Source organism: Pristiophorus japonicus, chromosome 24 (genome assembly GCF_044704955.1).
Source record: "Pristiophorus japonicus isolate sPriJap1 chromosome 24, sPriJap1.hap1, whole genome shotgun sequence".
Taxonomy (NCBI): Eukaryota; Metazoa; Chordata; class Chondrichthyes; family Pristiophoridae; genus Pristiophorus; species Pristiophorus japonicus.
In genome coordinates, this window is record NC_092000.1 from 5636340 (window position 1) to 5663489 (window position 27150).

General features: G+C 51.0%; 1 protein-coding gene across 6 annotated transcripts in view; it reads right to left on the bottom strand.

Annotated features, from left to right (window-relative positions):
- Positions 1-27150, bottom strand: part of slc27a1a (solute carrier family 27 member 1a) — a 61288-nt gene that overhangs the window by 25846 nt on the left and 8292 nt on the right. Inside the window, exons 1-4 of one of the 6 annotated variants that reach the window (XM_070867191.1) lie at positions 21342-21602; positions 18502-18684; positions 8663-9057; positions 7189-7350 (exon numbers count right to left, since the gene is read on the bottom strand). In XM_070867191.1, the coding sequence (XP_070723292.1) occupies positions 7189-7350; positions 8663-9057; positions 18502-18668 (724 nt within the window). In that variant the 5' untranslated portion in view covers positions 18669-18684; positions 21342-21602. The other 5 variants (XM_070867193.1, XM_070867189.1, XM_070867192.1 and 2 more) reach the window with 5 other exon arrangements.

The window sequence follows — 27150 nt, forward strand, 5'->3', positions numbered from 1 at the left end:
AGGGAATAAAGGGTTCTAGGGATCGGGTGGGGAAGTGGAGCTGAGGCCAAGATCAAATCAGCCATGATCTTATTGAATGGCAGTGCAGGCTCGAGGGGCTGAATGGCCAACTCCTCCTCCTATTTCTTATGTAACTGCTTGAATGCGCTGCCTGAAAGGGCAGTGGAAGCACATTCAATAGTTAACTTTCAAAAGGGAATTGGATAAAAGCTTGAAAAGGAAAAACTTGCAGGCTATGAGGATATAGCAGGGGGAATGGGACTAATTGGATAGCTCTTTCAAAGAGCCAGCACAAAAATGATGGGCTGAATGGGCAGCACTCTCACCTCGGAGTCAGAAGGTTGTGGGTTCAAGTCCCAATCCAGGGACTTGCGCATATAAATCTAGGCTGACACTCTGGTACAGTGCCGAGGGAGTGCCGCACTGTCGGAGGGGCAGTGCCGAGGGAGCGCCGCACTGTCGGAGGGGCAGTGCCGAGGGAGCGCCGCACTGTCGGAGGGGCAGTCTTTCGATTGAGACGTTAAACCGAGGCTGTCTGCTCTCTCAGGTGGACATAAAAGATCCCATGGCACTATTTCAAAGAAGAGCAGGGGAGTTATCCCTGGTGTCCTGGCCAATATTTATCCCTCAGTAAAACAGATGATCTGGTCATTATCACATTGCCGTTTGTGGGAGCTTGCTGTGCGTCAATTGGCTGCCGCGTTTCCCACATTACAACAGTGATTGCACTCCAAAAGGTACTTCATTGGCTGTAAAGTGTTTTGAGACGTCCGATGGTCGTGAAAGGCGCTATATAAATGCAAGTATTTTCAGCACCAAAGAATGTCTTATTTAAGGGGCATTCCAATAAGTCTGGCACAAAGGGCTCTTACAAAGTAATAAACATGGATGATTCTTGTTGAGCAAAGGGTGAGAATATCTGTGCACAAGTGGATAGATGCAGGCAAGAGTCTCTGGAGCTTCAGGCTAGAGTGGAGGGGGAAGGTTTAGTTCAGGAATCTATTTTGTGCCTCAGCGATGATGCAGTGACTCAGTTTACCATCTCTCCTTGAGTGGGGCAAAGGTTACAATGCCCCAGCAGTAGATGAAAGGTTGCATTCTGAGAGGGTGCCTGTGCACCTTTGCCCATGTGGGTTGCTGTTTTTGGAGGTGATACAGAGTGCGATAAGGCTTGATAAGCATGTTCTGCTGAGCAAACAGTCCGAGTGCAGAACAAATAACAAGCACTGGCCAATTTCCTGATCTCTCCGAGCAGTCCTGTGTGTAAATTCAGAAACTTAAATAAAAGGAAAATACACACACACGCCCCACCCCACCCTCTGTGTGTCAGCTGTGGCTCAGTGGGCAGCACACTCCTTTCTGAGTCAGAGGGTAGTGGCTCCAGGGACTTGAACACAAAATCCAGGCTGACGTTCCCAGTGCAGTGCTGAGGGAGTGCCGCACTGTCGGAGGGGCAGTGCTGAGGGAGCGCCGCACTGTCGGAGGGGCAGTACTGAGGGAGCGCCGCACTGTCGGAGGGGCAGTGCTGAGGGAGCGCTGCACTGTCGGAGGGGCAGTGCTGAGGGAGCGCCGCACTGTCGGCGGGGCAGTGCTGAGGGAGCGCCGCACTGTCGGAGGGGCAGTGCTGAGGGAGCGCCGCACTGTCGGAGGGGCAGTGCTGAGGGAGCGCTGCACTGTCGGAGGGGCAGTGCTGAGGGAGCGCCGTACTGTCAGAGGTGCCGTTTTTCGGATGAGACGTTAAACCGAGGCCCTGTCTGCTCTCTCAGGTGGACGTAAAAGATCCCATGGCATTTTGAAGAAAGCAGGGGAGTTATTTATCCCTCAATTAACAACACAAAAAACAGATTATCCGGTCATTATCACATTGCTGTGTGTGGAAGCTTGCTGTGTGCAAATTGGCTGTTCGTTTCTCACATTACAACAGTGACTACACTCCAAATGTACTTCATTGGCTTTCTCTAGTGGCTCTCCCGTAGGCAGTCTAGGCTCTGAAGTCCTGTTGTGATGTTTAGTTTCTAACCTGGCATGTTGGTTTAAGGTCACTGCTCAAGTATGGGAATCTAGGTAATGCTTGTAAATCCCTGAGTGAATCAGAGGTCAGTTCATTTGTTTATACATGTCAGGCTTTAGGTTAGAAAAACACAGGATAAAATGTGTGACTTACTCGCTCGTTTGTTTTTAAAGATCGTTTTGCACCATAACCAACGCACAATGCCCGCAGTGTGTCAGACTCCACCTTCTTCCGTGGCATTGTTCACAATGAACTAGATGACATGTTGTTTTAAAGAAAGAAAGATTTGCACTTATATAGCGCCCTTCACAACCACTGGAAGTCTCGAAGCACTTTACAGCCAATGAAGTACATTTTGAAGTGTAGTAACTGTTGTAATGTGGGAAACACGGCAACCAATTTGCACACAGCAAGCTCCCACACACAGCAATGTGATAATGACCAGATAATCTGATTTAGTTATGTTGATTGAGGGATAAATATTGGCCCCAGGACACCGGGGATAACTCCCCTGCTCTTCTTCGAAATAGTGCCGTGGGATCTTTTACGTTCACCTGAGAGAGCAGACGGGGCCTCGGTTTAATGTCTCATCCGAAAGATGGCACCTCCGACAGTGCGGCGCTCCCTCAGCGCTGCCCCTCCGACAGTGCAGCGCTCCCGAGCGCTGCCCCTCCGACAGTGCGGCGCTCCCTCAGCGCTGCCCCTCCGACAGTGCGGCGCTCCCTCAGCGCTGCCCCTCCGACAGTGCGGCGCTCCCTCAGCGCTGCCCTCCCTCAGCGCTGCCCCTCCGACAGTGCGACGCTCTCCGACAGTGCAGCACTCCCTCAGTACTGCCCCTCCGACAGTGCGGCGCTCCCTCAGTACTGCCTCTCCGACAGTGCGGTGCTCCCTCAGTACTGCCCCTCCGACAGTGCGGCGCTCCCTCAGTACTGCCTCTCCGACAGTGCGGCGCTCTCTCAGTACTGCCTCTCCGACAGTGCGGCGCTCCCTCAGCGCTGCCCCTCCGACAGTGCGGCGCTCCCTCGGCACTGCCCCTCCGACAGTGCGGCGCTCCCTCGGCACTGCCCCGCCGACAGTGCGGCGCTCCCTCAGTACTGCCCCTCCGACAGTGCGGCGCTCCCTCAGTACTGCCCCTCCGACAGTGCGGCGCTCCCTCAGCGCTGCACTGGGAGTATCAGCCTAGACTTTTGTGCTCAAGTCTCTGGAGTGGGACTTGAACCCACAACCTTCTGACTCAGAGGTGAGAGTTCTAGCCAATGAGGCACGGCTGACATAAATGGGGATGTTAGCGAGCAAATGTGATGGGGAAAGCACGGCAGGAAGGAATGTAATACTTGTAGGAGGTGCATGCTGCATGCAAGACCTTTGATAGATCAGTGTATTACCCGTGCTCTGCTGTCCTCTCTCTGTTTGATGTGAGATGGCAGGCGGGGCGCGGGGGGGGGGGGGCTGCTGAGCGCGCAGGTCACATTTCCTAGCGGGGAGCAATGATCCCGCCGAGCCATGCAGTCATCTGCAAGATCCCGTGCAGGACGCTCACTGGCTTTACATTGTCGGTCCCGCGCATGCGCAGAAACCTGAATAAGCCGTCCATTGGGGGAGGCAGGTCGCGCAGGAGGCAGCGCGTCTGGCGGGGGACATCGGTGGATCGTGCGGGGAAATGGGGATCGCGGACCCACAAATGGCCAGATATACGGAATTTAATTCCACGACGCATTATGCTGGGACGTGAACTCTTACCTCCCAAGATCTGAAATCAGATGCGTTAGGAACATTCAATCGTCATTAACTTGAAGAGCACGAGGACGGATTTTCAGGGTTAGGGGGAATATGCTGGGGTGTGGGACTAAATCTCGGCGTTTCTCCCAATTCCGGTCTCTTGGCGCACCCCGGATTTTCATCACCGCACCATTGTTAGCCGAGCCTCCTGCTGTCTGTGCCCTAATCTCTGAAATTTGACGGGGTGGATGCAGAGAGGATGTTTCCACTGATGGGGGAGACTGGAACTAGAGGGCATGATCTTAGAATAAGGGGCCGCCCATTTAAAACTGAGATGAGGAGGAATTTCTTCTCTCAGAGGGTTGTAAATCTGTGGAATTCACTGCCTCAGAGAGCTGTGGAAGCCGGGACATTGGATAAATTTAAGACAGAGATAGACAGTTTCTTAAACAATAAGGGAATAAAGGGTTATGGGGAGCGGGCGGGGAAGTGGACCCGAGTCCATGATCAGATCAGCCATGATCTTATTAAATGACGGAGCAGGCTCGAGGGGCCGTATGGCCTACTCCCTGCTCCTATTTCTTATGTTCTTATTCCCTCCCTAAATTTCTACACCGCCTTGAAGAAGCTCCTTAAAACCGTCCGACTAAGCTGTCGGTCACCTGTCCCAATATCTCCTGATGAGGCTCTGTGTCAAATTCTGTTTGGGAATTCTCCTGCGAAGTGCCTTGGGACGTTATACTCCATTAAAGGCGCTATATAAATGCACGGTCATTGTTGCCGCTGGGCAGATCGTGAAAACGCACACTTGTGTGCAAGATATCATCATCGTAGGCAGTCCCTCGGAATCGAGGAAGACTTGCTTCCACTCTTAGCATGAGTCTTTAGGTGGCTGTACAGTCCAATACGACAGCCACAGTCCCTGTCACAGTCGTTGAGGGAAAGGGAGGGTGGGACTGGTTTGCCGCACGCTCTTTCCGCTGCCTGCGCTTGGTTTCTGCACGCCCTCGGCGACGAGACTCAAGGTGCTCAGCGCCCTCCCGGATGTACTTCCTCCACTTAGGGCGGTCTTTGGCCAGGGTGTCGGTGGGGATGTTGCACTTTATCAGGGAGGCTTTGAGGGTGGTCCCTTGTAACGTTTCCTTTGCCCACCTTTGGCTCTTTTGTCGTGAAGGAGTTCCGAGTAGAGCGCTTGCTTTGGGAGTCTCGTGTCTGGCATGCGAACTATGTGGCCCGCCCAGCGGAGCTGATCGAGAGTGGTCAGTGCTTCAATGAATCACCATCCAGATGCTCACTCATGTACAAGTAGGTGATGTACAGATCCAGCCAGGTACACAACACCGGTAGATAATCCCTTTCTCTCTCTCACACACACACACACACACACAAACAATGCTGTTTTTCAGATTCACAGTCACTCGAGACACATTCACAGAGGAGGCGCCATTATTCAAATCTACAGGATAATACTATTCAGTTCCTGTTCTGAAACAGATCAGTGCTGTAGCTTTGCAATAAATGAAACAGTGTCTTGTTAACTGGCCAATTAACATATGAATCTGTTGAATTGCATCAGAGTGACATTAATACAGTGAATACTGGTACAGTGTATACTGGTGCAGTGTCTCACAAGGAGAGACTTGCACACTGTAGGTGTAATGTATCCAAAGAACTTACTGACCATTGTGCCAGTTAGCCAATAATAAATTAAGAATTACTGAAGCATCGCTGGATTACAATTTTCACCAGTTACAGGTAAACTAACCACATTAGGCCTTACAGTTAAAACATTACACCCCAAGAAACTTTACAAACACTGTGCCCCGTGTCCTAACTCGCACCAAGTCCCACTCACCCATCACCCCCTGTGCTCGCTGCCCCGTGTCCTAACTCGCACCAAGTCCCGCTCACCCATCACCCCCTGTGCTCGCTGCCCCGTGTCCTAACTCGCACCAAGTCCCGCTCACCCATCACCCCCTGTGCTCGCTGCCCCGTGTCCTAACTCGCACCAAGTCCCGCTCACCCATCACCCCCTGTGCTCGCTGACCGACAGTGGCTCCCGGTTAAGCAACGCCTCGATTTCAAAATTCTCATCCTTGTTTTCCAATCCCTCTGTGGCCTCCTCGCCCCCTCCCCATCTCTGTAATCTCCTCGAGCCCCACCCCGTCCCGAGATCTCTGCGCTCCTCTAATTCTGGCTTCTTGAGCATCGCTGATTTTAATCACTCCACCATTGGCAGCCGTGCCTTCAGCTGCCTGGACCCCAAGCTCTGGAATTCCCTCTCTAAACCTCTCCACCTTTTCTATTCTCCTTTAAGATGCTCCTTAAAACCTACGTCTTTTTGGTCATCTCCTTATGTGGCTCGGTGCCACGTTTTGTTTCATAACACTCCTTTGAATTGCCTTGGGACATTAAAGACGCTGTATAAATGAAAGTTGTTGTACATTGCCGGCCTGTTCTTTGCTGAACTAGGCTAGCTTTTGTTTACAGGAAGGTTATGGTATAAGGAACGTCAGTCCCCGAGGGCAGTTGCATACCAGGGAGCTGGTTTGAAGGAATCTGTTTTCTACCGCCAACATCACACAGCACATTGCAACAACTAAAGGCAGCTCCACCTGTAGCCAGTACTACTGAGAGCAAAGGGTGCATCACATAAGCGGGAAAACTGGCTTCAGAGTATAATAAGAACATAAAAGAATTAGGAGCAGGAGTCAGCCATTCGGCCCCTCGAGCCTGCTCCGCCATTCAATGAGATCACGGCTGATCTTCGACCTCAACTCCACTTTCCTGCACTCTCCCCATATCCCTTGATTCCCTTAATATCCAAAAATCTATCGATCTCTTCTTGAATACACTCAAAGACTGAGCCTCCACAGATCTCTGGGGTAAAGAATTCACCACCCTCTGAGTGAAGAAGTTTCTCCTCATCTCAGTCCTAAATGGCTGACCCCTTATTCTGAGATTGTGACCCCTGGTTCTAGACTCCCCAGCCCGGGGGAAACATCCTCCCTGCATCTACCTGTAAGAATGTTGTATGTTTCAATGAGATCACCTCTCATTCTTCTAAACTCTAGAGAATATCGGCCTAGTCTGATCAATCTCTCCTCATCGGGCAATCCCCCCATCCCAGGAATCAGTCTGGTGAACCTTCGTTGCACTCCCTCTATGGCAAGTATATCCTTCTTTAGGTAAGGAGACCAAAACTGTGCTCAGTACTCCAGGTGTGGTCTCACCAGGGCCCGATATAATTGCAGTAAGACATCTTTACTCTTATACTCAAATCCTCTTGTAATAAGCTGCACCCTCGGCCATTGACCTGACATGTTAACAGTTTCTCTCTCCACAGACGCTGTCTTTCCAGCATTTGTGATTTGTATTTCCAGTATTCGCAGAATTTTGTTCCTGTAAAGAACACTGACGTTTACATTCGAGTGATAATGCTGCATTGAAACACTCACCCATGAATCCTATTGCCGGAGGAGGGGAGGGGGCAAATTTGGATGCCGCGTTGAGCAGGGGGTCGAGGTGTTCGGTGCCAACAGCGACTTTACTCGGATCCCAGCTCCCACTGCAGAACCTCCGAATGTTTTTCCCCAGGAATCCATTCACTTCCAACAGGGCTGGAACACAAGCACAGGCACAAATCAGTCAGGTGCAGCTCCACGAGCGAGAGTCAGCTCTTCTACACAGTGCGGCAGCAGGCATGTTGGGTCTAACACGCTTTACCTTCGAAAAAAAACATGCTTTAAATATGGCCGTGACATTCTGCGACCGAATGGGTGTGGGAGACTAAAGATACCGCGCATACAGAAATAGCATATCCTTCCTTAGGTAAGGAGACCAAAACTGTACACAATACTCTCGGTGCAGTCTCACCAGAGCCCGACATAATTGCAGTAAGACGTCTTTACTCATACGCAACAGTTGTCATGTTATTTTTTTTTTAAAAACCCATGCATGAAGGTCCAACTTCACAGATTTGTGCCAGCGTTCGGCAAATGATCCCGCACAAGAGGCCATTCGGCCCATCGTGCCCATGCCGGTTCTTTGAAAGAGCGATCCGATTAGTCCCACTCTCCATAGCCCTGCAGTTTTTTCCTTTGCAAGCATATATTCCAATTCCCTTTGGAAAAAAGTTACGACTGAATCTGCTTCCACCGCCCTTTTCAGCATTCAGATAGATCCTGGGCTGAACGAACAATCCTTGCACATTAACAATTTTCTAGTCATGTGTCAAGAGTACACACGGTGGTCGTATTTCTAACAAAACAGAACCCCAATCCATGCTCGGGACCAATCGGATCTGTGCGGCAGGCTCCTGATGGATGGGATCGTCGGCACAGAGACGGAAATATTTGGCGGTGCAGTCCAGCGACTTGAGCACAAAATCTAGGCCGACACCCCATCGCAGTGCTGAGGGAGTGCTGCACTGTCAGAGGTGCCGTCTCTCGGGTGAGACGTTAAACCAAGTCCCTGTCTGCCCCCTCAGGCACCATTTGGAAGGGAGATCTCTGCGCTCCTCTAATTCTGCCCTCTTGAGCATCCCTGATTATAATCGCTTAACCATCGATGGCTGTGCCTTGTTGCCTGGGCCCCAAGCTCTGGAACTCCCTGCCTAAACCTCTCTACCTCTCTTTCCTCCTTCAAGACGCTCCTTAAAACCTACCTTGACCCAAGCCAAACTACGGTAAGGCACTATCTAAATAAAAGTTGTTGTTTATGTTAAAAGGAGCGAAATAAATGCTGCTGCTGATGTTAAAACAGATTAACTGGTCATTTATCTCACTATGCACAAATTAGCTGACTGCACCCCGTAGGAAAATAAACGCCATGAATTGTCTGGAAAGCACAGTGTGCTGTCCTGAGTTATGTGGGAGGCTCAGGGGAAAAACAAGCTCTTTCTTTTTAAACTGCGTGCAGAGGTTGACTTACCGTCGTTCATCTCTGCTCCAAAGATGATGGCTTTGGCCCCGGACACGGATAGGCAGTGGGTCAGCGCGTCCAGGCGCAGATTGAAGTTGAGCAGCGCGCCCTCCACCCCGATCTTGGCCATGCCGAGCCACAGGCCCACGAACTCGGGCCTGCTCTCCATGTACAGCGCCACCACATCGCCCGGCCGATAGCCCCGCTCGTGCAGGAAGTTGCCCACCGCGTTGGAATACTCGTCCAGTTCCCTGAAGGTCCACTTCTCGTCCATGCCCTCGTACACCAGGGCCACTTTATCCGGGTGCCGCCTCACCGTCTCCTGAAAGATCTTCGGCACGGTGCTGTCCTCCTGCTGGTGCCTCCTCACGGCTAGCTTGACTCGCAGCAGCAATATCAGCCCGCTGCCAGGGAAAAGAGAGAAAAAAAATAATCACAGGCCCATTTCATCTCGTTCCGATTTCATTCTCTTCGCAACTCGTGAAATCACAAAGTACCATGTCAGAAACATGATCCGTAGTTTTAAACTGTTGAGAATTCCCTGAAAGATAACCCTGGCTTCTGATGCCAATCTTTCACTGTCACTTTTTAAAAAGGTCACTAAAAAGACAGACTTGGATTTATATAGCGCCTTTTCATGACCACCGGACGTCCCAAAGTGCTTTACAGCAAATGAAGTACTTTTGGAGTGCAGTCACTGTTGTAATGTGGGAAACGTGGCAACCAATTTGCACACAGCAAGCTCCCACACACAGCAATGTGATAATGACTGGATATAATCTGTTTTAGTGATGCTGGTTGAGGGATAAATATTGGCTAGAAGAATAACCCCCCTGCTCTTCTTCGGAATAGTGCCATGGGATCTTTTACGTCCACCTGAGGGGGCAGAGGGGATCTCGGTTTAACGTCTCATTCAAAAGACGGCACCTCCAACAGTGCAGCACGCTCTCAGTACTGCCCCTCCGACAGGGCGGCGCTCCCTCAACACTGCCTCTCCGACAGTGCGGCAGGCTCTCAGTACTGCCCTCCGACAGCGCGGCAGGCTCTCAGTACTGCCCTCCGACAGCGCGGCGCTTCCTCAACACTGCCTCTCCGACAGTGCGGCGCTCCCTCAGCACTGTACTGTACTGGGAGTGCCAGCCTAGATATTTATGCTGGAGTGGGACTTGAACCCACAACCTTCTGACTCGGAGGAGAGAGTGCTGCCCACTGAGCCACGGCTGACACTGGGGTTTGATCCCAACTAGCACGCTAGTCCCTTTTCCCCCGCATCCTCGCTCTGCTGAGGCCTGTACTGAGCCAGAGACATGATGAAAGATCCTTGGTTCAATTCCTAGTCTCAGACCATTAGGACCATGTGGAGCTGGCGGAGGCCATTCAGCCCCTCGAGGCCTGCTCTGCCATTTAGACCCTAGCTGATCTGCACGTGTTAAAGCTGCTTCCATGCACACTGCAAGGCAATGCTAAGGCAGCCTCTCAATAATCTGAAACAATGTTATAAGCAATGCTATTATATTTGGGCGCTGCTGGCACAAGGTTGCTTGGAGACGGGCCAGGAAACTTTGCTCAGTGCTGCACTTGGACCCACAGCTTTCCGCCCAACAATAATGGCTCTCTTTTCCCCGAGCCGTCAGGAGAGGATGCACAGCCGAAGAACTCCAGCTGACATGAACTCGCGTAGCCTTTGGTCGGAAAAGGTCACAAAGCTTATTAATTTAAAAAAGTTGTTTCCTGCCCATGAGCTTCTGGCAAGCTGCCTTTGAGCAGATTAGACTTTTAAATCTCAGTTTTCCTACAAGACCTGGCTGCTGAACGTACGGTGAACAAACTGTTCCAAAGACCGACCTATCTAACCTCAGTCTAGCACAAACAGGGGTACGCCATGATCCTACTGAATGGCGGTGCAGGCTCGAAGGGCCGAATGGCCTACTCCTGCTCCCATTTTCTATCTTCTCCTGCTTAGCCAGTCTCCCAGAGTCGAGCATGACTTGCTTCCAGACTGATACGAGTTCTAAGGTGCCTGACTTGCCAGGTTCCCGAGCTTCATTCGAGAGGGTGGAAGATACCCGCGCGTGAATTCTTTTAACGTGGGGTGGTCGTTGCACACCACCTACCGTGGTTATATCACTGGACCAGTAACCCAGAGACCTGGACTAATGATCCAGAGACATGGGTTCAAATCCCACCATGGCAGCTGGGGAATTTAAATTCAGTTAATTATATAAATCCGGAATTTAAAAAAAAAAAGCTATTGGTGACCATGAAACTACCGGATTATCATAAAGACCCAACTGGTTTACTAATGTCCCTTTAGGGAAGGAAATCTGCCGCCCTTACCCGGTCTGGGCCTATGTGTGACTCCAGACTCACAGCAATGTGGTTGACTCTTAACTGTCCTCTGAAATGGCCCAGCGAGACACTCCGTTGTATTAGGTGGCTCACCACCACCTTCTTGAGGGCAATTAGGGACCGGCAGTAAATAGTGGCCTTACCAGTGACGTCCACATACCGTGAATACATTTTTAAAAAAGACTTGTGCCGTCCCAGTCAGAACACGCTTCAGCAATAACTTCCATTTATATAGCAGCTTTAGTGTAGGAACTTGCTGCCACAGTATCGAGGCATTTAAGGGGAGGTTGGACAAGCATATGAGGGAGAAGGGAATAGAGGGTTATGCGGATAGATTTAGATGAGGATAGACGGGAGGAGGCTCGAGTGGAGCATAAACGCCGGCACGGACTGGTTGGGCCGAATGGCCTGTTTCTGTGCCGTGTATCCGATGTAAAAAGGTGCTAAAGAACCCTAGATAGAGTGGGTACGAAGGTCCTACTCCTCTTAGCAGAGGGGTCAATAACCAGGGACCATTGATTTAAAGTAATTGGTAGGAGGTTTAGAGGGGATTTGAGGGGAAATTTCTTCACCCAGAGGGTGGTGGGGGTCTGGAACTCACTGCCTGAAAGGGTGGTAGAGGCAGAAACCCTCACCACATTTAACAAGTACTTGGATGTGCGCCTGAAGTGCCGTAACCTACAGGGCTACGGACCCAGAGCGGGAATGTGGGATTAGGCTGGATAGCTTTTTGTCGGCCGGCACAGACACGATGCGCCGGAATGGCCTCCTTCCGTGCTGTAAATTTCTATGATTCTATGAAGACGCTTCGCAGGAGTGATATCAGACACAAAATGAAACCGAGCCAGAAAAGGAGATATTAGGAGAGGTGACTGAAAACTTGGTCAAAGAGGTACCTTTGAAGGTGGGTCTCAAAAGTGGGGACACAGAGCGGTTTAGGGAGGGAATTCCAGAGCTTAAGGCTTAGACAGCTGAAGGACTGGCCGCCAAGGGTCGGGCAAAAGGCCAATGTCGGAGAAACGCAGATTTCTTGAAGGGTTGTAGGGCTGGTGGAGGCTACAGAGATAGGGAGGGGCGAGGCCTCGGAGCGATTTGAACATGAGGCTGAGAATTTGAGACACTGGTGGACTAGGAGCCACCAGTAGGTCAGTGGCTCAGAAGGTCGTGGGTTTAAGTCCCACTCCAGGGATTTCAGCACAAAAATCTAGGGGCAGTGCCGAGGGAGCACCGCACTGTCGGAGGGGCAGTGCCGAGGGAGCGCCGCACTGTCGGAGGGGCAGTGCCGAGGGAGCGCCGCACTGTCGGAGGGGCAGTGCCGAGGGAGCGCCGCACTGTCGGAGGGGCAGTGCCGAGGGAGCGCCGCACTGTCGGAGGGGCAGTGCCGAGGGAGCGCCGCACTGTCGGAGGGGCAGTGCCGAGGGAGCGCCGCACTGTCGGAGGGGCAGTGCCGAGGGAGCGCCGCACTGTCGGAGGGGCAGTGCCGAGGGAGCGCCGCACTGTCGGAGGGGCAGTCTTTTGGATGAGACGTTAAACCGAGGCCCTGTCTTCTCCCTCAGGGGGACGTAAAAGATCCCACGGCACTATTTCGAAGAAGAGCAGAGGAGTTATCCCCAATGTCCCGGCCAATATTGTTAACCCTCAATCAACATCACTAGAAGAGTTTATCTGGTCATTATCACATTGCTGTTTGTGGGAGCTTGCTGTGCGCAAATTGGCTGCTGCGTTTCAACAGTGACTACATTCTAAAAGTACTTAATTGGCTGTAATGCACTTTTGAGACATCCGGCGGTCGTGAAAGACGCTATATAAATGCAAGTCTTTCTTTCTTTAGTTCAGAGCACAGGGGCGATGGGTGAGCAGGACTTGGCGCAGGCTATGAATGGTTAAAGGACCTTCCAAAAAGTTTGAAGCTGTGTGGATGGTAAAGTGCAGTGCAGGAAAGGGCAGAGTGACGACTTTAACCGGAGGATTGTTTAAATGTGAGACAGCAACATCTGTGCAGCAGCCCCCGTGTTGATATTATTAAGACCGGCTGCCTGATCCCACCACTTAAAATCTTTCTTCATTTTAATTTGATGCAATAATAATCCTCACCACACAAAGAGCGCAAAATGTCCTGATTTTAGTGCTGTGTAAATCACAGGGGTACAACACAGGAAGAGGAGGAGGCCATTCAGCCCCTCGAGCCTGTTACACCATTCAATGAGATCATGGCTGAGCTGTAGCTGAACTCCGTTTACCCGCCTTGGTTCCGTATCCCTCAATACCCTTGCCTAACAAAAACCTATCAATCTCAGTTTTAAAATGGTCAGTTGAGCACACTGCCCCCCCTCCCCTCACCCTCCACTGCTTTTTCAGGGGAGAGAGTTCCAGTTTTTCACTACCCTTTGCGTGATGATTTTGGGGAGCAGTGAATAATGAGTCTTGACACTTTAAGCAATTGAGGCACTGCCGAGCTCAGCGAGTCCCTTCGACGCAGTACTCGTGCAGTGCTGCACTGTCGAAGGCGGCCTCGTTCAGAGGAGACGTTTAAACCAAGGCTCCATCTCCACGTTCAGGTGGACATGCAAGATCCAAGGGTGCTATCCGAAGATCTGCGAGTTCTCACGGGATATACGGCACAGAAACAGGTCATTCGGTCCAACCAGTCCGTGCCGGCGTTTATGCTCCACTCGAGCCTCCTCCCGTCTTTCCTCATCTAACTCTATCAGCATAACCCTCGATTCCCTTCTCCCCCATACGCTTGTCCTTAAATGCATCTATATAGCATTCGCCTCAACCACTCCCTGTGGCAGCGAGTTCCACATTCTCACCCCTCTCTGGGTAAAGGGAGTTAGATGTGGCCCTTACGGCTAAAGGGATCAAGGGGTATAGAGAGAAAGCAGGAATGGGGTACTGAGGGAATGATCAGCCATGATCATATTGAATGGTGGTGCAGGCTCGAAGGGCCGAATGGCCTACTCCTGCACCTATTTTCTATGTTTCTATGTAAAGAAGTTTCTCCTGAGTTCCCGATTGGATTTCACAGTGACTATCTTATATTGATGGCCTCTAGTTTTGTTCCTGCCCACAGAAAGACTTGCATTTCTATAGCGCCTTACACGACCACCGGACATCTCAAAGCGCTTTACAGCCAATGAAGCACTGTAAAGAAACACACTCTGTCTACTCTATCAAAACCTTTCATCTTTGTTAAAAGACCTCCATTAGGTCACCCCTAGCCACCATTCCTCCTTCAACCAGCACCAAGAAAACCAGATGAACTGGCTGTTCATCCCACTTGCTGCTTGTGGGACCCTGTTGGTTGTCGCAGTCTGCTCACATTTACTACACGCCAACTGATTGGACACGAAGCACTTTGGGGCATCCTGTGGTGCGATTAGGTGCTATATAAATGCAAGTTCTTCCTTTACTCTCAATTGCAAAGGAATCAGTCAAGAAACTGCTGCTTCAGAGGGACTGTCGCACCGGGCCATTAGAGGCTGACTTGCATTCATTGTTGGGTGCAGTGGCATAGTGGTTGTGTTACTGGACTAGTAATCCAGAGGCCCCGGACTAATAATGCAGAGACACGAGTTCAATTCCTACCAAGGCAGCTGGGGAATTAAAATTCAGTTAATTAAATAAATCAGGAATAAAAAGCAAGTATCAGTAATGGTGACCATGAGACTACCGGATTGTCGTAAAAACCCAACTGGTTCACTGATGTCCGTTTAGGGAAGGAAATCTGCTGCCCTTACCCGGTCTGGCCTATATGTGACTCCAGACCCACAGCAATGTGGTTGACCCTTAACTGCCCCTCTGAAATGGCCCAGCGAGACACTCAGTTGTACCAAACCGCGACGACAAAGCCAGCCCATGGGAGCATCTTCACCACACGGACTGCAGCGGTTCAAGGCGGCGGCTCACCACCACCTTTGAGGGGCAATTAGGGATGGGCAATAAATGCTGACCTTGCAAGCGACGCCTGCATCCCAGGGATGAATAAATTAGGTAGCTTTCTGCAGCTGCAGTAGGCTGATATTCTGTCAGTGCAAGAAGGTACAGACTCGAAGATTGCTCCTAAATTATGTGACTTCAGTCAATTTTTTTAAACTGTCAAGAAGGGAAAAAATAATTCTAAAATATAAATATGAGTGCACACTGGCTTTGGGCCGCACTGACAAGAGTCTGATTCAGAGCCAGCGTAATGTGACCACGTGATCATATAAATATAGGCACAGCAATATGGTACAAGAGGCACAGGAGGAGCGGGTCTAGGCCCAACCTACATTTGATTTGGGCAGGTTTAAAAGCAGTAATGTCAGCAGAATTCGGTCAGTTTAGCTTATGATTAGTCAAATGAGTCACACCAAGCCAAAAAAAATTTAGATATTAGATGGGGTCAAAAGAGGTTGGTTTTAAGGAGCGTCTTAAAGGAGGAGAGAGAGGAGAAGTTTAGGCAGAGAATTCCAAAGCTTAAAATGTCAGCTGTGGCTCAGTAGGCAGCACTCTCGTCTCTGAGTCAGAAGGTTGTGGGTTCAAGTCCCACTCCAGGGACTTGAGAACATAAATCTAGGCTGACACTCCCAGTGCAGTGCTGAGGGAGCGCCGCACCATCGGAGGGGCAGTGCTGAGGGAGCGCCGCACTGTCGGAGGGACAGTACTGAGGGAGCGCCGCACCATCGGAGGGACAGTACTGAGGGAGCGCCGCAGTGTTGGAGGGGCGGTACTGAAGGAGTGCCGCACTGTTGGAGGGGCGGTACTGAGGGAGCGCCGCACTGTCGGAGGGGCGGTACTGAGGGAGCACCGCACTGTCGGAGGGTCTGTCTTTCAGATGAGATGTTAAACTGAGGCCCCGCCTGCTCTCAGGTGGATGTAAAAGATCCCATGGCACTATTTCGAAGAGGAGCAGTGGAGTTCTCCCCAGTATCCTGGCCATTATTTAACCCTCAATCAACAACAGATTATATGGTCATCACATTGCTGTGTGTGGGAGCTTGCTGTGCGCAAATTGGCTGCTGCGTTTCCCACATTACGATAGTGACTACACTCCAAAAGTAATTCATTGGCTGTTAAGCGCTTTGAGACGTCTGGTGGTCGTGAAAGGTGCTATATAAATGCAAGCCTTTCTTCTTTTAAGATCTACAGGGCTGAAGGCACAGCTGCCAATGGTGGGATGAAGGATGTGGGGAATGTGCAGAAGGTCAGAGCTGGAGGAGGGCAGAGATGTTGGGAAGGTTACAAAACCTAAGGATTGTGAAACAGCCTGTAATTAATGCTGATTCACTGCAATATATCACAATCCTGTCAACCGTACAGCCAATCCAACCATTTGGGCAACACGAACTTCAATAAAGTTTTTTTGTTGTTCTTTCACGGGATGTGAGTGTCGCTGGCAAGGCCGGCATTTATTGCCCATCCCTAATTATCCTCGAGTGGCTCGCTCGGCATTTCAGAGACAGGGAGGGGAGCGAGGGCCATGGAGGGGTTTGAAAACAGGAACAAGAATTAAAAAAAAAAAAAATCGAGGCGGTGCTTAGCCAGATGGGCAGTGTAGGTCAGCGAGCACAGGGGTGATGGGTGAGCGGGACTGGGTGCGAGTTAGGACACGGGACAGCGAGCACAGGGGGTGATGGGTGAGCGGGACTTGGTGCGGGTTAGGACATGGGGCAGCGAGCACAGGGGGTGATGGATGAGCGGGACTCGGTGCGAGTTAGGACACGGGGCAGTGAGCACAGGGGGTAATGGGTGAGCGGGACTTGGTGCGGGTTAGGACATGGGGCAGCGAGCACAGGGGGTGATGGGTGAGCGGGACTCGGTGCGAGTTAGGACACGGGGCAGTGAGCACAGGGGGTGATGGGTGAGCGGGACCTGGTGCGGGTTAGGACATGGGGTAGTGAGCACAGGGGGTGATGGGTGAGCGGGACTCGGTGCGAGTTAGGACACGGGGTAGTGAGCACAGGGGGTGATGGGTGAGCGGGACACGGTGCGAGATAGGACACGGGGCAGCGAGCACAGGGGGTGATGGGTGAGCGGGACACGGTGCGAGATAGGACACGGGCAGCAGAGTTTTGGATGACCTCAAGTTTATGGATAATTAAGACGAGGTGGGGTTACCGTTCTAAGTTGGTTAAAAAAAACCTACCAAATTGAGATAACTCGCCAGTGGAATTAAGTAAATAATTTCTACAGCGAAGGAGCGAGGGGCTCAAATTTGTGTTCTAAATATTTAGTACGGAGTACTGTATCGGTTTGGGACACGGTCCTTTCACTGGGTTTCAATCCAGTCAAAAACAAGACAATGAAAGGATCTTCTCTCCAATAGTGGATTTAATTTAGCATCCTTAGTTTGGGAAGCAACAAGCCCAACGTGCAAAAGTGCCGAACATTTGATCTAGGAACCCTCATCAGACCATCCACGACAACAAGTAAACATGTCACAGCAAGATTAGGAAAAGGACAGGGAACGATTTGAAGAGCTTTGGGGGGGGGGGGGGGGCAGGGGGGCGGGAAGAGCAGGGGAGCGTGGGACTAAGTTGATAGCTCTTTCAGAGATCCCGTACAACAGGCACGAGTTGCTGAAGGGCCTCAGTTTCTGTTGTGTGATTTTCTTTTTGATTACATTAGGAGCTGGGAGAGGGGAGGTCTACTAACGAGGGAATAAAGACTTGCATTTATATAGCGCCTTTCACGACCACCAGACGTCTCAAAGCGCTTTACAGCTAATGAAGTGCTTTTGGAGTGTGGTCACTGTTGCAATGTGGGAAACGCGGCAGCCGACTTGCTTTGTTATGTTGATTGAGGGATAAATATTGGCCCCAGGACACCGGAGATAACTCCCCTGCTCTTCTTCGAAATAGGATCTTTTACATCCACCTGAGAGCGCAGACGGGGCCTTGGTTTAACGTCTCATCCGAAAGACGGCACCTCTGACATTGCGGCGCTCCCTCAGTACTGCCCCTCCGACAGTGCGGCGTTCCCTCAGCACTGCCCCTCCGACAGTGCGGCGCTCCCTCAGCACTGCCCCTCCGACAGTGCGGCGCTCCCTCAGCACTGCCCCTCCGACAGTGCGGCGCTCCCTCAGCACTGCCCCTCCGACAGAGCGGCGCTCCCTCAGCACTGCCCCTCCGACAGTGCGGCGCTCCCTCAGCACTGCCCCTCCGACAGTGCGGCGCTCCCTCAGCACTGCCCCTCCGACAGTGCGGCGCTCCCTCAGCACTGCCCCTCCGACAGTGCAGAGCTCCCTCAGCACTGCACTAGAGTGTCAGCCTAGATTTATGTGCTCGAGTCCCTGGAGTGGCACTTAAGCCAACAACCTTATGACTCAGAGGCGAAGGTGCTGCCCACTGAGCCACGGCTGACACTCGGTGTCAGAAGTAGATGTGAAAATCAGTTCTGTGAAAGGACGCACAACTTCAAGCGTCGTGCCAAGAGAAATAGGATGATACACACTACTGCCAATCAGAACACAGAACGGCACACACACCCCGCAATGAAATCACACAGGTGTAACTTACAAAATATCCCTCGGCGCAGTTTTTAACACTATTCGGATAAACCTCCATCCTCCGCTTCCCAGATAGACACCAAAGCTGGCAGCAATACTCCAAGGCCAGGAAATCCCGAAGAGTTGCATTAATCCCAGAGATCCCAGGGATACACTACAACTGGCCACATTGTGCATCCTGTCCGGAGAGCGCCTGTTTAAAAAACACAATCACACACACACACACAGTTTGATGTGATTTAACAATGGGACTGCACAACAGAGACGGTGTCACAAACCGCAACAATTCGGCTTTCGATACTGTTAAATGTTAACCGCCGCTTGGTTTATCGGGGCAGCTGCGAGCTAACCAGGTTAATATTCGGGTTACCCGCTCGAGTCACACGTTAGGTTTTATCGTTGGAAAGAAGCAAGACTCAATACATCTGGAAACAGGCCGACAGGGTCGGAGTGGCCATCTTGCATAAAGTGACCTGCAACAGACAGATTCGGGAATCAACAGTGCACACTGCTGGGAGAGAAGCTGCAAGTGGCACATGGTGCATCCTGTACTTAGGCCTCGGTTTTAACACCACCCCCGCCCCGTCACTGCTCACACGCCCCTCCCACTCGCCTGCCAAGATTGAGTAATCGGTTAAGACTAGGTCGAGTCGACTCACTGAACTCTCTGTGGGACCGTCAGCGATTTTCAAGTGGGCCGTGGGCCGACTGCAAATTCAAAAAGTCCCGGTTCCCGTGACGTAATCAGCACTGGGAGTCCGGGACGCGAGTCTTAACGGGGAGGGCAGACCCGGTGTCGACACAGACAGCCCCAATCACGGTCCGACAAGGATCCTTGGGCCTCTCCCTCTCGACGCTGGCATCAGCTGCCCGACATCGAGAGTAAGCCGCAAGCCGTTCATTTCACAGCCCCGAAGTCAGGCCTGCCGGTTTCAGGAGGCACACCGCCCTTATCTTATTTCGTAGCATCACCCCGCGGCTCCGTGAGTAGCACACTCGCCTCAGGAGTCAGGAGGTTGTGGGTTCAAGTCCCGCTCCAGGGTCTTGAGCAGAAAAAAAATCTAGGCTGGCACTCCCAGTGCAGTGCTGAGGCAGCGCCGCACTGTCAGAGGGGCAGTGCTGAGGGAGTCCCTGGCCAAAGACCCGCCCTAAGTGAAGGAAGAGAGGGCGCTGAGCACCTCGAGTCTCGTCGCCGAGAGCACGCAGCAATCAAGCGCAGGCAGCGGAAGGAGCATGCGGCAAACCAGTCCCACCCTCCCCTTCCCTCAACCACTGTCTGTCCCACCTGTGACAGGGACTGTAATTCTCGTATTGGACTGTTCAGCCACTTGAGAACTCACTGAGTGGAAGCAAGTCTTCCTCGATTTTGAGGGGCTGCCTATGATGATGATGACTGTGGGAGAGGCAGTACTGAGGGAGTGCCGCACTGTCGGAGGGGCAGTACTGAGGGAGCCGCCGCACTGTCGGAGGGGCAGTACTGAGAGAGCGCCGCACTGTCGGAGGGGCAGTACTGAGGGAGCACCGCACTGTCGGAGGGGCAGTACTGAGGGAGTGTCGGAGGGGCAGTACTGAGGGAGCGGCGCACTGTCGGAGGGGCAGTACTGAGGGAGCACCGCACTGTCGGAGGGGCAGTACTGAGGGAGCACCGCACTGTCGGAGGGGCAGTGCTGAGGGAGTGTCGGAGGGGCAGTACTGAGGGAGCGGCGCACTGTCGGAGGGGCCGTACTGAGGGAGCCCCGCACTGTCGGAGGGACTGTCTTCCGGATAAGAAGTTAAACCGAGGCCCCGACTGCTCTCTCAGGTGGACGTAAAAGATCTCATGGCACTATTTTGAAGAAGAGCAGGGGAGTTCTCCCCGGTGTTCTGGGGCCAATATTTATCCCTCAATCAACATCACTAAAACAGATTATCTGATCATTATCACATTGCTATTTGTGGGAGCTTGCTGTGCACAAATTGGCTGCCGCGTTTCCCACATTACAACAGTGACTGTACTCCAAAAGTACTTCATTGGCTGTAAAGCGCTTTGAGATGTCTGATGGCCGCTATATAAATGCAAGTCTTTCTTTTGAGAGGTGATCTTATTGAAACGTGCAAGATTATGAGGGGGCTTGACAAGGTGGGTGCAGAGAGGATAGTTCTAGTCTCCCCCATCAGTGGAAACAGAGAGCACGATCTTAGAATGAGGGGCCGCCCATTTATGGATGAGGAGAAATTTCTTCTCGGAGGGTTGTAAATTTGTGGAATTCGCTGCCTCAGAGAGCTGTGGAAGCTGGGACATTGAATAAATTTAAGACAGAACTAGACAGTTTCTTAAACGATAAGGGGATAAGGGGTTATGGGGAGCAGGCGGGGAAGTGGAGCCGAGTCCCTGATCGGATCAGCCATGATCTTATTGAATGGCGGAGCAGGCTCGAGGGGCCGTATGGCCTACTCCTGCTCCCATCTCTAATGTTCTTATGTTATTTAAACGAGGCCCGGGAGTTAAAATGGCCCCCTGCCTCACGCTGAGACCTCTGTGGAGGGTCCCTCCCTCCCCATACCCCCCACCCGCACATATCCCGAGTGCATCCTCCTCCAATAAAAATCAAGGCCACGGTGTGAAGCTGAATGCTCGACAATGCACAAACCCGACTGCACGGTGTAATCGCTTTCCTTATCAGAACCTAGCTAAGCACAACATTGATTTTGGCAGAGGAAAGATATTTTGCAATAAAGTATTAATTAACACCTTTAACTGATGGGCAGCAGTAGTTGTAGAATTATGCTTTGGCTACAGTGGTTTCGCACGGTGTGAAACATTATTGCTCCAGTCCAAATACTAGTTGAATACACTAATATTGTCCTTACCCTAAAAGGTGTCAGCGGGGGGCTCAGCGGGTAGCACTCTGGCCTCGGAGTCAGAAGGTTGTGGGTTCAAGTCCCACTCCAGGAGACCTGAGCAAATAATCTAGGCTGACACTCCCAGTGCTGAGGGAGTGCTGCGCTGTCGGAGGTGCTGCCTTTCGGATGAGACGGTCAGCCGAGGCCCCGTCAGATGGACATCGGCACTGAAAAGCAAAGGTATCCCGGGGGCCAATATTTATCCCTCGACCAACGTCACTAAAACAGGCGATCTGGTCATTATCACATTGCTGTGTGGGAGCTTGCTTGCGCGCACATTGACTGCCGCGTTTCCTACATTACAACAGTGACCATACTCCGTTGCCTAAAGCGCTCTGGAACATCTTGAGGTTGTGAAAGGTGTTGCAGAAACGCAAGTCTTTCTTTCCGACAAGCATTGAGTAATGCAGATTATTACATGGCTTCAGCTCTGCTGTGATGGAGAGGAAGTAAAAGTTGGGAAGTAAGAGAGCTGGAGCGGCATACCACTTCAACCTCCAGCGCGGGCTGCTCCAAGTGTGCAATGATTTTGAGATGGGCGATTCGGTGACGTCATCAAAACCCTGGTCGCCGTTTTGGCACGAGGAGGAACACCGGCAGGGCCCAGGTACAGAGGAGTGGGAAGGTCGAGAGGGATGAGTGGCGAGATGCGGTGAGATGCGGAGGAGTGGCGGAGGTGCGACAAATGAAGGTTCGGAGCCCAGAAGAGCAGAGGGCCCAGGGGCAGCACGGGCCAGCCCACACTGCGATATGTGTGCGCACAGAGCTGGTCTCCAGTCGTCCTGGTTAACCCTTGCCACTGGACCAAGACCTAGCTCTGTCAAGCCCGTGTGGTGGCTGGTGTACAATGGCCACCCCACGTTAAAAAAATCCATACACAGGCATCTTCCACCCTTCAACTGGAGTTCAGGACTGGAACATCGGGTCCTTCATTGAAACATCTGTGAACTCATGTGGAAGCAAGTCATCCTCGTCCGAGGGACCGCCTATGATGATGAGGGTTTGAGAGGAGGGAGAGGAATTTCAGATGCTCTTCTCTAAACCTTTACCTGAGGTTACCCACCTCTCCTTACTCAGGGGTGGTAGTGAAAACTGCATGTGATCTTTAGAAAGGATAGAGTTTAATAGCACAAACTGCCGATCCCGATTCCCCGACTGAAGATTAAAGACTTGCATTTATATAGCGCCTTTCACAACCACTGGACATCTCAAAGCGCTTTACAGCTAATGACGTACTTCTGAAGCGCAGTCACTGTTGTAATGTGGGAAACCCGACAGCCAATTTTGAGCACAAGCAAGCTCCCACAAACAGAAATGTGATAATGACCACTTCAACCCCTCCCTGTGGCAGCGAGTTCCACATTCTCACCCCTCTCTGGGTAAAGAAGTTTCTCCTGAATTCCCTATTGGATTTCTGGGTGACTATCTTATATTGATGGCCTCTAGTTATGCTCTTCCGCACAAGTGGAAACACTCTCTCTGTATCCACTCTATCAAAATCTTTCATCATTTTAAATATTAGGTCACCCCCTCAGCCTTCTCTTTTCAAGTGAAAAGGGACCCAGCCTGTTCATCCTTTCCTAATAGGTATACCCTCGCATTTCTGATATCATCCTTGTAAATCTTCTCTGCACCCTCTCCAGCGCCTCGATATCCTTTTTATAATATGGCGATCAGAACTGTACGCAGTACTCCAAGTGTGGTCTAACCCAGGTTCGACACAGGTTTAGCATAACCTCCCTCTAGAAATAAACCCTAGTGTTTGGTTTGCGTGGGCTTGTTAACCTGTAGAGATGCGAGACGAGAAGGAACAGCACTGTTACAGATCATCAAGAAACCCGTTTATATTAACTTATTGATAGCAAGCTGGAGGCAAATGACCCATTTCACCAATTTGCTGTAATGCATAGAAACATAGAAACATAGAAAATAGGTGCAGGAGTAGGCCATTCGGCCCTTCGAGCCTGCACCGCCATTCAATGAGTTCATGGCTGAACATGCAACTTCAGTACCCCATTCCTGCTTTCTCACCATACCCCTTGGTCCCCCTAGTAGTAAGGACTACATCTAACTCCTTTTTGAATATATTTAGTGAATTGGCCTCAACAACTTTCTGTGGTAGAGAATTCCACAGGTTCACCACTCTCTGGGTGAAGAAGTTTCTCCTTATCTCGGTCCTAAATGGCTTACCCCTTATCCTTAGACTGTGACCCCTGGTTCTGGACTTCCCCAACATTGGGAACATACTTCCTGCATCTAACCTGTCCAAACCCATCAGAATTTTAAACGTTTCTATGAGATCCCCTCTCATTCTTCTGAACTCCAGTGAATACAAGCCCAGTTGATCCAGTCTTTCTTGATAGGTCAGTCCCGCCATCCCGGGAATCAGTCTATTGAACCTTCGCTGCACTCCCTCAATAGCAAGAATGTCCTTCCTCAGGTTAGGAGACCAAAACTGTACACAATACTCCAGGTGTGGCCTCACCAAGGCCCTGTACAACTGTAGTAACACCTCCCTGCCCCTGAACTCAAATCTTCCCGCTATGAAGGCCAACATTTGCTTTCTTAACCGCCTGCTGTACCTGCATGCCAACCTTCAATGACTGATGTACCATGACACCCAGGTCTCGTTGCACCTCCCCTTTTCCTAATCTGTCACCATTCAGATAATAGTCTGTCTCTCTGTTTTTAACCACCAAAGTGGATAACCTCACATTTATCCACATTATACTTCATCTGCCATGCATTTGCCCACTCACCTAACCTATCCAAGTCACTGTGGAGCCTCATAGCATCCTCCTCGCAGCTTACACTGCCACCCAACTTAGTGTCATCCGCAAATTTGGAGATACTACATTTAATCCCCTCGTCTAAATCATTAAATGTACAATGTAAACAGCTGGGGTCCCAGTACAGAACCCTGCGGTACCCCACTAGTCACTGTCTGCCATTCTGAAAAGTACCCATTTACTCCTACTCTTTGCTTCCTGTCTGACAACCAGTTCTCAATCCACGTCAGCACACTACCCCCAATCCCATGTGCTTTAACTTTGCACATTAATCTCTTGTGTGGGACCTTGTCGAAAGCCTTCTGAAAGTCCAAATACACCACATCAACTGGTTCTCTCTTGTCCACTCTACTGGAAACATCCTCAAAAAATTCCAGAAGATTTGTCAAGCATGATTTCCCTTTCACAAATCCATGCTGACTTGGACCTATCATGTCACCTCTTTCCAAATGCGCTGCTATGACATCCTTAATAATTGATTCCATCATTTTACCCACTACTGATGTCAGGCTGACCGGTCTATAATTCCCTGTTTTCTCTCTCCCTCCTTTTTTAAGAAGTGGGGTTACATTGGCTACCCTCCACTCCATAGGAACTGATCCAGAGTCAATGGAATGTTGGAAAACGATTGTCAATGCATCCGCTATTTCCAAGGCCACCTCCTTAAGTACTCTGGGATGCAGTCCATCAGGCCCTGGGGATTTATCGGCCTTCAATGCAGTCTTGGTTTGATGACGCTCTTAGCTCATCTCCGTCAAACCGTTCCTGCCAGTACCAGTAACACCGGGGGCAATGTTTTACCCTGATGTTACACAGCTCAACATGCTTCACTGCAAACCGAGTGACAACACTGATGTCTTATCCTGCAACTATACAGGCGAGAATTTCACAACCCAAGTATTCACATCGAACGTTCAAAATGTTTAAAAGAACAAACTCCATCATAGGAACCTATAACAGCATCGCTCTCTGCTTGATCTCAGCATTCAGAACTCGATCTAACTTTTAAAAAGAATTAAATGACTAGAATGTGGAAATTATTGTACCCGTCACATAGGAGGCTATTCGGCCCATCGTGCCTGTGTCAACTTTCTGAAAGAGCGATCCGATTAGTCCCACTCCCCCCTGCTCTTTCCCCACAGCTCTGCAAAAATGTTTCCCCTTCAAGTATTTATCCAATTCCCTTTGAAAGTTACTATTAAATCTGCTCCCACCGCCCTCTCAGGCAGCGCGTTCCCGATCACAACAACTCGCTGCGTAAAAACATTCTCCTCATCTCCCCCTCTCGTTCTTTTGCTAATTATCTTAAATCTGTGTCCTCTGGTTACCGACGCCCCCGGCAGTGGAAACTTTCTCCCTATTTACTCTAATCAAAACCCTTCTATTAAATCTCCCCTTAACCTTCTCCGCTCTAAGAAAGAACAACTTGGATTGATATAGCGCCTTTCACGACCACCGGACGTCTCAAAGCACTTTACAGCCAGTGAAGCACTTTTGAAGTATAGTCACGGTTGTTCCCACCGACACCTGGGAGTCCCTGGCCCAAAGACCAGTCTGCCCTAAGTGGAGGAAGTGCATCCAGGAGGGCGCTGAGCACCTCGAGTCTCATCGCCGAGAGCATGCAGAAACCAAGCGCAGGCAGCGGAAGGAGCGTGCGGCAAACCTGTCCCACCCACCCTTTCCCTCAACGACTATCTGTCCCACCTGTGACAGGGACTGTAATTTCCGTATTGGACTGTTCAGTCACCTGAGAACTCACTTTTAGAGTGGAAGCAAGTCTTCCTCGATTCCGAAGGACTGCCTATGACGATGTAGGCAATAAGGGGCAACACGAGAAATGCCTTATGCGGACGGAGCTCCTTCATCATAAACGAGCCAAAAGGAGGACAGTGGAAATGTTATTAGGACACCCTCAAAGCCTCCCTGGTAAAGTGCGACATCACCACTGACACCTGGGAGACCCTGGCCGAAGACCGCCGGAGAAAGTGCATCCGGGAGGGCGTTGAGCGCCTCGAGTTTCAACGCAAAGAGGCCAAGCGCAGGCAGCGGAAGGAGGGCGCGGCAAACCAGTCCCACCGTCCCCTTCCTTTAATGAATGTCTGTCCCACCTGTGACAGGGTCTGTGGCTCTCGTATCGGACTGTTCAGCCATCAAAGAACTCACTTTGGGAGTGGAGGCAAGTCTTCCTCGATTCCGAGGGACTGCCTATGGTGATGTAGGAAATAAGGGGCACAAACCCCAATTTCTCTAGTCTCTCCACGTAAATGGAAGTCCTGCATCCCTGGTACCCTTCAGCGGCTCAAGATGCCTCTGACTCCCAGTGTCACGATTCATTCCCCACTCCTGCCATATGCTCAGAAGCGTGCTAACGCTGAGTTCCCACCCACTCAGCCGAGTCTGTTGGCACCGTTCAGTCTCCTGATCTAAGCAGCACCAATCAAAAGCACCCCGGCAGACCTGACAACTGAGGCTGTCTGTGTAAGCGCACCATTCTGAAAACAAGCGACGCTCGCACACAAAAATAAATCACTCGAGGAATAAAATGCCCCATTGTTACAGCTCTGGGGAGTCTTCTGTCAAGATGTAAAGATATTTTTTTCTTGCAGTGCGCAGACTGAAATGGGAGGCCAATCCTCCCCTTTCGTCTTAAACCGGAGAATGGCAGGACAAGGTCTCGGGGAATTGGCTCAGCGCTCAGCGTAATGACAGCAGCTCTATTTCTGCTGTCATCATTGCACGTTTACATTGAGACAATAAACAGTCAGCACACCTTAAACATGCCCCACACATTCGGCTCACCGTTCTGGAAACGGCGCCTTGAAGTTTGCGAGCTGACTCAAGAGACACTAGCGACTCACCAGAAATGTCAATTCTGTGTCGGTGCACGAGGAATTCCTTCACCCCCCTTGCAGTGCCCAAACTGCGGACTGAAGCGGTTTGTCCGGCAAGTGGTTACTTTTGACGGGGGCTGCTGGCTGGCTGAAGCT